Genomic DNA, 15938 nt, shown 5'->3' with positions numbered 1-15938 from the left:
TAAAGGATTCTCAGGATATATAATGTTTATAAGGTACGTAAAAATAGAAGTATTAACGATAAATGACCCTTATACTACAATACATTGATGCGACAATTGATGCTATGAAACAGAAATGTGCACATCTTTAAGACGCACCAAGTCATAATCTCAATCTGAAGAATTTATCTTTCCATCTATGAAGTGGTCACCTCGCCAGCGAAAAATCTACCGTACAGATTACCAGGCTATAAGCAATGATGTGAATTATTAACAATAGCATTTTCTATACATAGGACACATTGCACGGAGAAGACACTTAAAGCTTTATCTGCAAAGACAACTGTGCAGGTTTTGATCAAGGGGTTAAACCCGAATCCTACACTGGAGGTTGCCATGGTAATGTTAGCATTAGTGCCCTGCTATGGCTGCGTTCACTTATCTTCCCAAATGCATGGAAAAATAATGGTAAATGCAGCACACCGCCGGAATATGACATGTCCAAGCCCCCTGAGCGTCTGCTGAAATTGTTATTCTTATGGGGTCGGTGATTTGTGCAGAACGCTTTTGTTTTGAAGGCAAGATGGAAATCACCGTTTCTCAGCAAAGATGGGATTCCTATGGGTGGTCTGCGCATGTGGGGAGGGAAGTCCCTTAACCCTTCATATGCCAGGTACTCACAGAGCTCTCAGTTTCACCCACATCTTCTTGCTCGGGGTCGATTTCAGCTCGAATGGAGATGTGCATCCCTCTAGCAAATCTTTGTCTACACTCGGAGCCTCCATCATTCCTGTGCAAGAGAGGAAAACATGTCAGTGGTAGGATATAGATGTGTATTGCATCTAACAAGGGATACGTCATTGATGTCATTGATCACAGTTCAAATGTTCACTTCTACATAAGCATACAGTTGGTGATATTCCAATGTTTACATACATGATCATCCCGAAAACTGATATTAAACACGTAACCAATACATAGACCAAGACCAAGAGGGCAAGACAACTGATAAGGAGCGATTGACGTACAATATTGAGACTGACAAATACCAAAACAACAATAGCAGGATCAACCTTTATGTGCCGGGGTAGATCTGTGCCAGCAAGGAAGGGGTTCATGCAAATGATTATTCTCTCACATGTTCTGTGGTCTACCCTGCGTCCTTCAGGGAAATCAGTCCATTCTCCGTGCGCCGTGATGGATAAATGTGGGCAGCAGGGAGGGGGGGACTAATAGCAGCAGCAATAGCATGAAGCAGGATGCCGGCCCCTTCTGCAGAGGGATCTGTACGCGTGTTAGTGAACGAGATATGAGTATGGTATACCTCTAATCCATGGAAGAACCTCCCTCAGTGACTCTAACAGGTTATCAGTGTCTGCACACATTATTATTCCCACCCCCCCATGCTGCAGGATTTCTATAGGACCTGTAGGAAAAGTCCTACTCTCCAGAGGTGCCACATGTGTCTGCCATGGCAATGTGACAGTTCCTAAACAACGGATTATACGGCAGTCAGCATAAAACTGCACTGCACCAAAAGCACTCATCTAATCCAATACTCGGCTCGCTTATTAATATACATTAGCATATATAAAAGCCCATAAAATATTGTTGGCCAGGAGAAAGGCAACATTGTGGAGTTCCTGGCGGCGCCCACATCCATATAATCAGCATAAAACACAGATTTACGGGCACAAGTAAATGACCTGTAGCCACATCTCATCTGTGTATATATAGATAGATCCCTAAATCACAGATAACAATGTGGCAATGTTGCTAAGCAACACCCTGCAAACACACATTCGCCCATTTAGTGGCAGACCTCTTCTATACTTTGTATTCCGCTCTGGAAGTATAGAAATGTCACTGACATGGAAATGTAACGAGGCATCCTGAACAATCCCCATTGCTATTCATGTGATAAGTAGCGGGATGGATATGAAGGGAACATTTGCCGAGTGACTGATTTATCTTTTAAGATAAAGGCCCATTTATTGTGAGCGGAATATAAAGAGACGCTCGCAGGAGGCCGGAGAGAAAAAAATTGAGATACATTTTTATCAGCTGCACATATAAACATAAGCCCGTGATTTATATATAACCCTAATACCCTACAGCAGAACCACCCCGGGGTGAAGCATCAGACATAAACCTGTATAGTGATATCTTAGGCTACATTCACATCGTTTTGTTTGTGTAAGCTGAGCGTAAAACACCAGGAGAGCTGACTATATCCATAGCCATATGCTGGCAGATGGACATCCATTATGTTTCCGTCTGCCCAGTATATAGTACTAGATGGATGGAAAGACACAACAAGATACATCTTTCCACTCAACTTCCTACTGCTGAGCAATGTGTGAAAGGGAGATGTTATCGGAGGTCATTCCTCCCCGCTGCCATCAGGCTGTTCAACCAACAAGGGCCAAACAGAAGTAACCTACGCCCCCCCACCTAACCAGTCCCTGCATGTCCCATCTACAGACTGAATACCAAACCGCTGTCTCTTTTTTTTTGTCTTTTTATCAGTTTTTTTTCTTTTTGGTCATTTATCCCTAAAATTATTCTTCTCTGTACTACTCTCTGTACTCTCTCTCTGCTGCTGTAACATTTTATATTTCCCCACTGCAGGACTTATAAAGGACTATCTTATCTTAAAGGGGTATTCCCATAACAGCAAATTAATGTTATTATTTTTATGATTAAAAGTTACACAGTTTTCCAATACACTTTCTGTATCATTTCTTCACAGTTTTCTAGATCTCTGCTTGCTGCCATTCTATGGAAAGTTTCTATGTTTACTTCCAGGGTATAAAAATCTGACCATGGTCAGACAAGTGCGCGGCTCGTTATATCACATACATCTGATTACTCTCTGTGATATAACGAGCCGTGCATCTGTGTGACTATGGTCAGATTTTTGTCCACTAGTAGTAAACATAGAAGCTTTCCATAGAATGACAGCAAGCAGAGATCTAGAAATCTGTTAGGAATTGATACAGAAAGTATATTTTAAATTGTTTAACTTTTTTATTACCAATAATTTGCTGAAATGGGAATACCCCTTTAACTTATTTTATATGCTCATTGGTGGTCGTAATAGTCTGCAGGGGACAGATACAACGTATTTCATCCAGCCCCAGCCTCCGCTGAGCGTACGCTGTCCATAAGGACAGTGACATCACTGGGAAAACACCTTGAAGATGGGATGATGTATTACAGTGTATGAGTATACAGTGTGATGCGTCTTAGCCCTACATTGTAATGTTTGGATGGAAATCCTTCATATAACGTATCCTTACAATGGAGAGCAAAAACATGGTGTGAACCCAGCCTCACTCAGTTTGATTCCGTATGATGTTTCTGAATTGTTGAGAAATCATGTAATATAATGTTAACAGGAACATACTATTTTTGAGCTCCAATGTATCCTGGAAAACCAAAGATTTCTATGGCTGCTCTGTCACAGCTCTGTGCGATTTGCATGTAAGAGGTCTCAGAAGATCAGGCGGGGGAGACTTAATATAGCTGACTAATGTTTCTTCAAACTGCATCTACACTATTTTTCCAATTGCACCTATATAGGCTCAGCATTCATGCATTTTCAATGGCTAAACTGGCATTCATAAATCCAACCAACTTAATGCATCTTTCCCAGGTCTCCTTCCTTTGGGTAGAGTTGGAAACCCCATTGACATTAAGTATACAGTCTCTATTTGATGGCCTTATTTTTTTGGCTTAGTTGGACTGGACAGCACCAAAGACTAGGCTTAGGGTGGGCTCACACCATGTTATTTGCCACACGTTGGGGATATTCTGACAAAGACCTATCCCACTGTATGTCTCTACAGCAGCCCGCAGTACAAAAAACATGGTGTGAACCTTAATCAATTACAATCTCTTTGGCTAATTGAATTTGTTTTATTATCTAGATTTTCACTAGTAATGCAGATCTAGAATTAATAAGACATTGGTTGCATCTTTACATCTTATCTCATAAGTCTGCTATCAATCACCTATAAGGATGTGAAAGTAATACAAAATATCCTGGCATCCAGAGGTCGCATTAACGCCTCACCACGCGTCATAGACGCGTGATGAGGCGCAATTACCCCCAAAAATAATTGCCATGCGTAAAAGAACGCATGGCAATTATTCCCTGTAGCGCGCAGGCTGAGAGGGAAATGTTAGTAGCGGGATTGCAGCGCGCCGGGCCACTCAGCGGGACACGTGACACAGTGTTCTGTGCCAGCAGTGCTCCGGAGAGACCCGGAGTGGGAGCGCAGGCCCCGGGAGACACGTGGACAGTGGGGCTGCGGCTCCTCGGCTGTAGTATCCCGTCAGGACCGGAGACCAGTGCCAGGTGAGTGCGAGGCCCACCTGTGGAGTGCACCGCGCTCACTGCACTCTGTGTAGTGAGTGTGCTCTGTGTGTGTGTAGTGAGTGTGCTCTGTGTGTGTAGTGAGTGTGCTCTGTGTGTGAAGTGAGTGTGCTCTGTGTGTGTGTGTGTAGTGAGCGTGCTGCTCTGTGTGTGCGTAGTGAGCGTGCTGCTGTGTGTGTGTAGTGAGCGTGCTGCTGTGTGTGTGTAGTGAGCGTGCTGCTGTGTGTGTGTAGTGAGCGTGCTGCTGTGTGTGTGTAGTGAGCGTGCTGCTGTGTGTGTGTAGTGAGCGTGCTGCTGTGTGTGTGTAGTGAGTGTGCTGCTGTGTGTGCGTAGTGAGCGTGCTGCTGTGTGTGTGTAGTGAGCGTGCTGCTGTGTGTGTGTAGTGAGCGTGCTGCTGTGTGTGTGTAGTGAGTGTGCTCTGTGTGTGTAGTGAGTGTGCTCTGTGTGTGTAGTGAGTGTGCTCTGTGTGTGTAGTGAGTGTGCTCTGTGTGTGTGTGTAGTGAGCGTGCTGCTGTGTGTGTGCGTAGTGAGCGTGCTGCTGTGTGTGTGTAGTGAGCGTGCTGCTGTGTGTGTGTAGTGAGCGTGCTGCTGTGTGTGTGTAGTGAGCGTGCTGCTGTGTGTGTGTAGTGAGCATGCTGCTGTGTGTGTGTAGTGAGCGTGCTGCTGTGTGTGTGTAGTGACCGTGCTGCTGTGTGTGCGTAGTGAGCGTGCTGCTGTGTGTGCGTAGTGAGCGTGCTGCTGTGTGTGCGTAGTGAGCGTGCTGCTGTGTGTGCGTAGTGAGCTTGCTGCTGTGTGTGCGTAGTGAGCGTGCTGCTGTGTGTGCGTAGTGAGCGTGCTGCTGTGTGTGCGTAGTGAGCGTGCTGCTGTGTGTGCGTAGTGAGCGTGCTGCTGTGTGTGCGTAGTGAGCGTGCTGCTGTGTGTGTGTAGTGAGCGTGCTGCTGTGTGTGTGTGTGTGTGCAGTGAGCGTGCTGCTCTGTGTGTGCGTGTGTAGTGAGCGTGCTGCTCTGTGTGTGCGTGTGTAGTGAGCGTGCTGCTCTGTGTATGTGTGTGTGCGTGTGTAGTGAGCGTGCTGCTCTGTGTATGTATGTGTGTGTGCGTGTGTAGTGAGCGTGCTGCACTGTGTATGTGTGTGTGCGTGTGTAGTGAGCGTGCTGCTCTGTGTATGTGTGTGTGCCAGTGTAGTGAGCGTGCTGCTCTGTGTATGTGTGTGTGCGTGTGTAGTGAGCGTGCTGCTCTGTGTATGTGTGTGTGCGTGTGTAGTGAGCGTGCTGCTCTGTGTATGTGTTTGTGCGTGTGTAGTGAGCGTGCTGCTCTGTGTATGTGTGTGCGTGTGTAGTGAGCGTGCTGCACTGTGTATGTGTGTGCGCGTGTGTAGTGAGCGTGCTGCACTGTGTATGTGTGTGTGCGTGTGTAGTGAGCGTGCTGCTCTGTGTAAGTGTGTGTGTAGTGAGCGTGCTGCTCTGTGTATGTGTGTGTGTGTGTAGTGAGCGTGCTGCTCTGTGTATGTGTGTGTGCGTGTGTAGTGAGCGTGCTGCTCTGTGTATGTGTGTGTGCGCGTGTGTAGTGAGCGTGCTGCACTGTGTATGTGTGTGTGCGTGTGTAGTGAGTGTGCTGCTCTGTGTATGTGTGTGTGCGTGTGTAGTGAGCGTGCTGCTCTGTGTATGTGTGTGTGTGTAGTGAGCGTGCTGCTCTGTGTATGTGTGTGTGTAGTGAGCCTGCTGCTCTTTGTATGTGTGTGTGTAGTGAGCGTGCTGCACTGTGTATGTGTGTGTGCGTGTGTAGTGAGCGTGCTGCACTGTGTATGTGTGTGTGCGTGTGTAGTGAGCGTGCTGCTCTGTGTATGTGTGTGTGCGTGTGTAGTGAGCGTGCTGCTCTGTGTATGTGTGTGTGCGTGTGTAGTGAGTGTGCTGCTCTGTGTATGTGTGTGTGCGTGTGTAGTGAGCGTGCTGCTCTGTGTATGTGTGTGTGTGTAGTGAGCGTGCTGCTCTGTGTATGTGTGTGTGTAGTGAGCCTGCTGCTCTGTGTATGTGTGTGTGTAGTGAGCCTGCTGCACTGTGTATGTGTGTGTGCGTGTGTAGTGAGCGTGCTGCACTGTGTATGTGTGTGTGCGTGTGTAGTGAGCGTGCTGCTCTGTGTATGTGTGTGTGCGTGTGTAGTGAGCGTGCTGCTCTGTGTATGTGTGTGTGTAGTGAGCGTGCTGCTCTGTGTATGTGTGTGTGCGTGTGTAGTGAGCGTGCTGCTCTGTGTATGTGTGTGTGTAGTGAGCGTGCTGCTCTGTGTATGTGTGTGTGTGTAGTGAGCGTGCTGCTCTGTGTATGTGTGTGTGCGTGTGTAGTGAGCGTGCTGCTCTGTGTATGTGTGTGTGCGCGTGTGTAGTGAGCGTGCTGCACTGTGTATGTGTGTGTGCGTGTGTAGTGAGCGTGCTGCTCTGTGTATGTGCGTGTGTAGTGAGCGTGCTGCTCTGTGTATGTGTGTGTGTGTAGTGAGCGTGCTGCTCTGTGTATGTGTGTGTGCGTGTGTAGTGAGCGTGCTGCTCTGTGTATGTGTGTGTGTAGTGAGCGTGCTGCTCTGTGTATGTGTGTGTGTAGTGAGCGTGCTGCACTGTGTATGTGTGTGTGCGTGTGTAGTGAGCGTGCTGCACTGTGTATGTGTGTGTGCGTGTGTAGTGAGCGTGCTGCTCTGTGTATGTGTGTGTGCGTGTGTAGTGAGCGTGCTGCTCTGTGTATGTGTGTGTGTAGTGAGCGTGCTGCTCTGTGTATGTGTGTGTGTAGTGAGCGTGCTGCACTGTGTATGTGTGTGTGCGAGTGTAGTGAGCGTGCTGCACTGTGTATGTGTGTGTGCGTGTGTAGTGAGCGTGCTGCTCTGTGTATGTGTGTGTGCGTGTGTAGTGAGCGTGCTGCTCTGTGTATGTGTGTGTGTGGTGAGCGTGCTGCTCTGTGTATGTGTGTGTGTAGTGAGCGTGCTTCTCTGTGTGTGTGTTTGTGGTGAGCGCGCGGTGAAGATGATTTTCATGTATAAATAGCGTCTGTTAACATTATATACAGCTAGAAGTTTTATATTTTTATTACAAAAAATTTAATACTCCTCCTCGGCTAAAAATACTCCCCAAAAAAAGGAGGAGGAGTATTATTACCCTTCTGTAAAAATCTTAGTGCGACCTCTGATGGCATCCCCTTTAAATACTATTATCATAGTTCATATATTTATCATCTATTATGTTCATTTATCACCTCTGATTTCAAAATAAAACAATTTCCCATCAAGTAAAACTTTAAAAATTAAGGGCCTTCATTTCCAAGCTATAATACCTCCCGCTTTTATTGGTTGATGTCAAGTTCTTTTTAATTATTCATAAACCTTAACATGGTTACTAATGACTTTATTAAATTGGATGGGTCACATCATATCCAGAAAATAGTCTTGAATATGCACTGCAAAATATGACTGGACACATTGGGGCAGATTTACTTACCCGGTCCATTCGCGATCCAGTTGCGCGTTTTGTGTGGAGGATTCGGGTCTTCCGGCGATTCACTAAGGTGGTCCCCCCGACGTCTACCAGGTGTCGCTGCTGCGCTGAAGTCCATTGGAATGCACTGAAGTTCACCAAGCCGGGACGGGCGCAGGTAAGCGCGTGTCAAGCGACCCTTTTTTTTTTAAATGCGCGGTTTTTCTGAATCCGTTGGGTTTTCATACAGCCACGCACCCCGATTTCCGTTGCGTGCATGCCGGCGCCGATGCGCCACAATCTGATCGTATGCACCAAAAAACCCGGCGCAAAACAGAAACATTTGGGTAACCCGCCGTAAAAACGCGATTCAGGCCCTTAGTAAATTACCCCCATTGGGGGGCATTTATTATCACGTTTCAAACTGGGCTTATTGCACCTTAATAAATGAAGTGTTGGTGCCACAATATTGGTGTTTTCAATTTTGGGGGCGCAACAATGTAGCGCCACCTGTGAATTTTTCTGGTGCTTATATTTTTCCGACCCACCGTAAAATATAGCACGGTTCTAGCACCACCCTGCGCCCAAATAAATAAATGCCCCTCCTTGTACCATTTTATCTTTATTATACTCCACTGCAGGTCTCATGCTCTTATGAAACCTGTGATGTTTGAAATTGTATGGGATTTACAATAGGTATCATCCTCCAGGTATTTATATTGGCCCAATAGGGCATGGGGCTTATGGGGATCCTTTATCTAATAAAAAGATCTATGACTCCAAAACTGTTATCCATCAGTAATCTCAAAAAATCCATCAGGTCTAGATTTTATACCACTATCAAGGTCCATTTCCTTATTGCAGGAAGTGGCGAGTGGCAAAGGGAACAAGTCAAGTTGTAACTTCAGACACCGCTATTTTTTCGGTGCAATAGAACCTAGAAACATGTTTTTGTGTCGTATTAAAGATAAGAATCACTTCTTTCAAATGATTGTGGTTCTGTGACCTTCAGGACTGGAGATATAGGCAGTTCAAGACATAGTTGGTAATATGAGCTGCAGATAAAAATCAAATGCCTGCATTTTTTAAATGAGATTTCAGAGTCCTCAGTTGTTGATACCTTTAAAGGAAACCTACCACTGCTGGCATGATAAAATCATGCGAGCAGACCACCTGGTATGCTATTTAATACTGATGCCGGCACATACTTTAGTTAGGCACGGCGATCGTTAGTTTAGATAAAAAAATGTTTTACTTACATATGTAAATAGCCCTCCGGTGCTACCCCTACGTCATCTTCGGAAGGGAGATGCCTTCCGATCTTGAATTATTCCCGCCTCCTTCATTGTAACCGTCCTCCTTCGGGTGCCGAGAGCCGTGACGTCACCAAGCTCTCGCAGCGCCGAAGCCTCTTCTGCTCTAAAGTTTAAAAAGTGTTAAAACCGCGATACCGCGGTTTATAACACTAACGAAAGTGAGTACCGGCACCAGCTCACCCTGAGCTGGTGCTCGGTACTTACAGCTTACCCCTGCCATTCTAAGTGGTAGGATTCCTTTAAAGAGGTTTTCCCATTTCAGCAAATTAATGTTATTGTTTGTATGATGAAAAGTTATACCATTTTCCAATATCCTGTATCAATTCCTTACAGTTTTCTAGATCTCTGCTTGCTGTCATTTTATAGGAAGCTTCTATGTTTAATTCCACTGGACAGAAATCTGACCATGGTCACACAGGTGCACGGCTCGTTACATCACACAGCTCTGATTACTCTCTGTGATACTAACGGGCGGTGCACCTGTGTGACATCACATGACAATGGTCAGATTCTGTCCACTGGAAGGAAAAATTGAAGCTTTCTATGGAAAGAAAGTAAGCAGAGATCTAGAAAACCGTGAGGAATTGATACAGAAAGTATATTGGAAATGTGTATAACTTTTCATCATACAAACAATAACATTAAATTGCTGAAATGGGAAAACCCCTTTAAGGAGTCATAAACCGACATAAATCCATGTGACATATTAGTCCCTGTATTAAAAAACAACTTCAAATCTCAGAGAGAAAGGAGGGTCTGGGATTATAAGTTTATGATAATATTTCACACTCTCAGAACAGGAATGAATGTGTCACGCAGAATTCACTTTTTACATATGGTATTAGAATCAAGCTTCTTGGGGAATGGAGGATGTGTCTCTTCTTTCTTTCAATCTGTGGTTTCAGGACCTTTGGAGAAACTTTAAAGGTCCTGAAATGGATCTTGTGTACACGTGTATTAAGAGCAGGAACAGTTGTACAAGGACATTATAGGTGAAGGCCCTTCTCAGTATTAAACTGGCTGGGTGGTTTGGGTGACTTGGACCCTGAGCTATCATCCAAACCGCCGTGATTATAATCACTACTGAGTTCAAATCTTTTTGCATTTTTTTAACTACCTGTATCTCTGGTTCTGTAGCTCACATAACCACAAGCCTGATGTGATCTGAAAGATAAGATTTTTATATTTAACATGACATCAACATGTTCTATAGAAATGAGGACTGGGGCATCTGAAGTGACCTGCAGCCTCTTAACTTGACATATCTCAGGTAAAAGATGACTCTTTGCTCATTATCACATGACTTTGGAGTATATTTTTTAAATAGGTAATTAGGTTACACATAAAAGAGTATATTCTAGAAAGGACATTCCATACCCTAAATCAGGGTGCTAATAATTTAATGGGGTAAGATCTGGTGGCAAGATTGCTTACAATGTAAACAGCCCGCTATGTAAACTTTGAGCTGGTGTCATAGACATGTAGCCCTAGCCTAAATCTATAACTACCAAACATAAAAACATACCTAAAGGCTGGAAAATTTGGTAAAGGCAACTGTATCTGACTCTATGAAACATACAAGCGCTATAGCATTTGCTTGGCTCAGAGTATTCTGAGTGCACAAATGTCCTCAGATGACGTGATCTGGCATTTTCTTGTACAAATGAGGTCAATGACAACTCATGAATGTGGTCACTGTTGTCTCTAAGCCGATCAATCTGGAAAAACACTGGTCCTCAGCTACCAGGGAATCCAATGTGTTCCGCGCATCATTTAGGCACCACTCTCGTAAAGCCAACACAAGCAATCTGCGCTCATTGAATATTTTTTCTCTATTCCGAAAAACATGGTTACATTAGACTGTTTTGTTTTAATCCATAAAGATCATGCTGACTTTTTTATTACACTTTTATTAGGAAAAAGATATGATGCACAATATAATTGTTGTTCCACAATTACATATTGATTTTCATACATTACAAATCAGGAGAGGGAACTAAGAAGACTCAGGATCAGTCAATTCTGATTAACAGACTGTCGATAACATGTATTGCTTTACATACAAACCGCAGGACCCTCACCGCATCCTCAATGCCCTTTAAATTTATAGGGTACAGCTCATTATTTTTCTATTTCATGTCATTTTTATTTCTCTTTTCCATTATTATATGTGTAATTTTTTGCCTCCTAGTGATCATTTCTTATCCCTCTAGATGGAATGATCCAGGATTTTTTTTAAGATAGGTAAACAATGTGAGCACCGGATTTAATATGGAGACTGGGCTTTTGTACTTTAATTAAATTCACTTGAATGGGACTGGGCTGCAAACTGGCCATGTGGTGAATGGATTTGAAGTCACAGACGTGTAAAGTGGAAACTGATCGGCAGAGTTGCCCAGTGTCAGATCAATACAAATTTGATACCGGTCTCCTAGCCTAAGGGTAATAAAAAAGGAGGGGAGACATAGCGAATAAGATTTTACCAAATTGTCCTACTTATTGCAACAAAAACACGCTCCACAGGTAAGCTTTTAACCTGCAGCATGTCAATTTGTCAACATTCCAGCAACAAAAAACAATTAAGCCCCTAGTGTCATAGTGTGTACACCGGTCAAGTTTGAGGGCTCTCCATACCGCGATAGAGCAATCTGTACAACAAATACTTGAAACCACTGTGTAATCCAATCAAATACTTTATATAAATCCTTGGATGACAAACATAGACATAAGGCATATAAATACTTCACCAATTTCTGGCTCAATTTGCTGAAGTCCACAATTAAAAGTCCACGCTATGTTAACCTGGTTCACTGAGACGCTGAACGCCCGGTGTGTCCAATGACGTTTCGGAGGTAACCCCTCCTTCTTCAGACATGCGTAGTGCCGGTCAGGTGCGGGTTTAAATACATACGGAGCATTATTACAATATTCAAACAAAACCCTACCACAACAATAGTACAGCAATTACATATAATATACAAAAAAGACAACATGAAGAATGTACCAAAAACCTTCTATAAAAATGCACTGAAGCAACATTGTTCATTCAACCCGCGGGGTTGTAATGTATCTAACTTGGTAATCCAAAATACCTCTCGTTGTAGGAGTTTTTTATTTAAACCCCAATCATTGTCTTGTGTGACCTCTTCTAAAATTAACCACCGCAAATCGCTCACTTGGTGTTTATTTTCTCGAAAGTGTCTAGCAACACCCGTTTCCTGTTTAACCTTTTCATTACTGGCCATTAGTTCTTCCTCCGTTTTATTAAGATATTGTCTAATGAGGGATTTATGTTCATTAAGTCTAACACGAATGGCTCTGCTGGTTTGGCCCACGTATGCAAGTCCACATGGGCACTTTAACATGTACACAACTGCTTTGGTGTTACAGGTAAAGAACCCCTTTAATTGAATTTTATGTCCTCTCATAGGGTGGTTGACAAAATCACCTTTGATAATATTTGAACAATTTCCGCAAGCTAGGCACGGGAAAGTGCCATTCTTCTTAGCGGCAAGAAACATTTGCCGTGACTTTTTCTTGACAGTAATATCGGATCTCACTAATTCATTAGCGACTGACCGACCCTTTTTATAAGTAAACTTGGGGCGATCTCAAGAAAAAGTCACGGCAAATGTTTCTTGCCCCGCGGGTTGAATGAACAATGTTGCTTCAGTGCATTTTTAAAGAAGGTTTTTGGTACATTCTTCATGTTGTCTTTTTTGTATATTATATGTAATTGCTGTACTATTGTTGTGGTAGTGTTTTGTTTGAATATTGTAATAATGCTCCGTATGTATTTAAACCCGCACCTGACCGGCACTACGCATGTCTGAGGAAGGAGGGGTTACCTCTGAAACGTCATTGGACACACCGGGCGTTCAGCGTCTCAGTGAACCAGGTTAACATAGCGTGGACCTTTAACTGTGGACTTCAGCAAATTGAGCCAGAAATTGGTGAAGTATTTATATGCCTTATGTCTATGTTTGTCATCCAAGGATTTATATAAAGTATTTGATTGGATTGCACAGTGGTTTCAAGTATTTGTTGTACAATTTGTCAACATTAACTGTGCATAAGATGAAAACAGTGGAAGCCCTAGGGCTATTCAGGGTTAAAAAAAAAAAAAAACTATTTGGGGATTTGAAAGAAACCTGCTGCAGTATTTCCATGATGGTCTGTGTACACAAAGCTTCAGTCTCCACAATGACCCCCTAAGGTTTTTTGTACTATACAAAGTGGTTTATTAAATTATTCACCTGAATTTGTATATTTCTTTCTGTGAGTAGTTGTGCATAACCAAAGAGATGAAATATAGGTCTGACCATGGAGACCCCCAGCAATCACAAAAGGGTTACCCAATTCCCTATGTAAATGGAAAGGTATTGCACATAAATCACCATAATTCCATTTACTTTTATAGGACTGAATACAAAACTCCTTCAGTACCATCGGATGAGTTAACCCTCATAATTGAGAGCTATGCTAGTAGTCTGCCTGTCCCTGAATGTTAATTTTCATGCTGGTTCTGTGTATGTTGTTTACAATGTCAGAGTAAATTTGTTTCAGCTAAAAGACATGATATTTGGCAGATTTGGTATTTCTTTGGTATCAAACAAATTTATGTTTATGTTGGGGGGGGGCTAATGCATGGCTCATGGCTGGATTTTTACATCCTGCTTCCTCTGGGAAATCAATATAAATGCTTATTGGAGGCCATTATAGGCTATGAGGGACGGATACTAAAATATGGCATCCATCTCCACCCTCCACTTAGCGTGAGCTCTTGGATATGTAACTGTCCATAGAAGGAGAATGATGTCACTTGGGGGACACCCTCAAGATTGATTGAAGTGAATCACTGGCTGCTGCCAATGTTTGTTCCTCCTCCCACTTTCAGGGAGAGGGAGGAGCAGAACCGAACAATGGATTCCAGTTCACGAGCATACAATGGGTTACTCTACTGTCCTCCATTGTCGGGAATCCTCCTGAAATATCTTTACAACAGAGGGAGAATAACGTGATGTGAACATAGACTTAATAAAGTAGATTAAACAGACTGTTTTTGATTTCTATCTATTTATGGTGCTATGTCTAAATTGCCTACAAGTATTTCTGATCTTTGGGACTACGGTAGATAGAAATAATGGCATACAAGCCCTGAAATAATTGCAATTCCTTTGTTAAACACAAGGAATTGCAATGATTATTCCTTTATGCCACCTCCATGTCAAGTGAAAGTGAAGGGACATGAAGGGGGGTGCAGCCGGGGCAGGGGTGGTCGTTCCTGCCCTCCGCCTGCACACTTACTATAGCCTGCAAGCCTGCAAGCAGTCACTGGCAACAGCGTAATTCTAACATCACCTCCTGATGTATCATCCCGTCGGAGGTGCAGGGCTTTCTATCATACTTTGGTGCGCAATGTTCTGGCATATGAAAAATGTCCCCCATGACTTAAGTAATGTTGAGGATCTTATCAGGGGCAGCTAAATCACCTTTCTAATGGACTAATATCCTTCTAATTTCTGTGTTTCTTGTTGATTTTTGCTTTCGATAATCTGCATGTTTTAACAATAGTGTTATAATTTGTGGTAAATACAAAAGACAAAGTGGGGATTCATGAAACGCTAGCTAACTGGCATAGAAGCCCTGATAAATCTTCCCCATAAAAAACTTAATAAATCACTTTTCTTAATATTTTTTCCAAAAGGTTATAATGACAATGCTGTCCATCTGTTATAATTGTGTGACATTTAATACCAATGTGGGGTATATTATTGAAGGGTTATTTGTAAGGCTCAGCTCACATCTTCATTAGGTCTTCAGTTATTTCCTTCAGCTATTCTGAACCAAAACCAGGAGTGGTGAAACACACAGAAGAGGTACAAGTATAAGCGTTACAGAATTTGATGGTGCTATATAAATAAAGATTATTATTATTTCCATTATACCATAACTCTTTAGAGTCAATGGGAAGCCTTGCACCTGTTCTATGTGCTCGACTACTCCTGGCTTTGGTTCACAACGAAATTACTATATGTGAACTGAGCCTAACAGGTGTGTAACGTAATGAAAAGGTTTAAAAGATTTCAGAGGTATTTTGGCTATTGGCCATGTATGAGGGAGGTTCAAAAACTATGGGTTTTTTCCAACATACCGTATATACTCGTGTATAAGCCAAGTTTTTCAGGATTAAAAATGTGCTGAAAAACCTCACCTCGGCTTATACACGAGTCATTAGAAAAAAAAACTTATATACTCACCCTCCGGCGGCCAGCGCATAATATGATGTCACCAGCGGCCGCGTCATAGTATGCGGCTGTTAAAGAAGAGCGAAGAAATAAGAGTAGCTGCGGGTAAAACAGAACAGGTGCTGTGCCGCCATCAGGGAGCCGCACTGAGCATCGGGGCCGCCGGAGAGTGAGTATATATGTTTATTTTTTTAAGTGCTGGTGGGCTGTCTGTATATTACTGGGGGCAGGCTGGCAGGCTGTATACTACTGGGTGCAGGCTGACTGTATACTACATGGGGTCAGGCTGGCTGTATACTACATGGGGGCTAGCTGGCTGTATACTACTGGAGGCTGGCTGTATACTACTGGGGGCTGGTTGGCTGTATACTACTGGGTGCTGGCTGACTGTACACTACATGGGGCTAGCTGTATATTACATGGGGGCAGGCTGGCTGTATACCACAGGGGGCAGGCTGGCTATATACTACTGCATTGCCCACCCCCGGCTTAATCTCTAGCCAATAGGTTTTCCCAGAACTTAATTCTTGCAGTTTGGTGGCGCCAACTCCGGTTGAATCCGCTGG

At 43.5% G+C, this 15938-nt stretch overlaps 1 protein-coding gene across 7 annotated transcripts in view; it reads right to left on the bottom strand.

The window, feature by feature from the left end:
• Positions 1–15938, bottom strand: part of PDE1B (phosphodiesterase 1B) — a 254028-nt gene that overhangs the window by 223598 nt on the left and 14492 nt on the right. For 4 of the 7 annotated variants that reach the window (XR_011853070.1, XM_072134693.1, XM_072134692.1 and 1 more), the window contains exons 1-2: positions 1304–1326; positions 661–769 (exon numbers count right to left, since the gene is read on the bottom strand). Coding sequence is in view for 6 of the 7 variants with exons in the window: in XM_072134693.1 (XP_071990794.1) it covers positions 661–767 (107 nt within the window). In the remaining variant the exon portion in view is untranslated. Of the gene's footprint in view, positions 1–660; positions 770–1052; positions 1284–1303; positions 1327–15938 lie in introns of those variants that run through there. The other 3 variants (XM_072134698.1, XM_072134697.1, XM_072134695.1) reach the window with 3 other exon arrangements.

This window comes from Engystomops pustulosus, chromosome 2, assembly GCF_040894005.1.
Source record: "Engystomops pustulosus chromosome 2, aEngPut4.maternal, whole genome shotgun sequence".
Taxonomy (NCBI): domain Eukaryota; kingdom Metazoa; phylum Chordata; class Amphibia; order Anura; family Leptodactylidae; genus Engystomops; species Engystomops pustulosus.
This window is presented reverse-complemented; position numbering and strand designations above follow the sequence as displayed.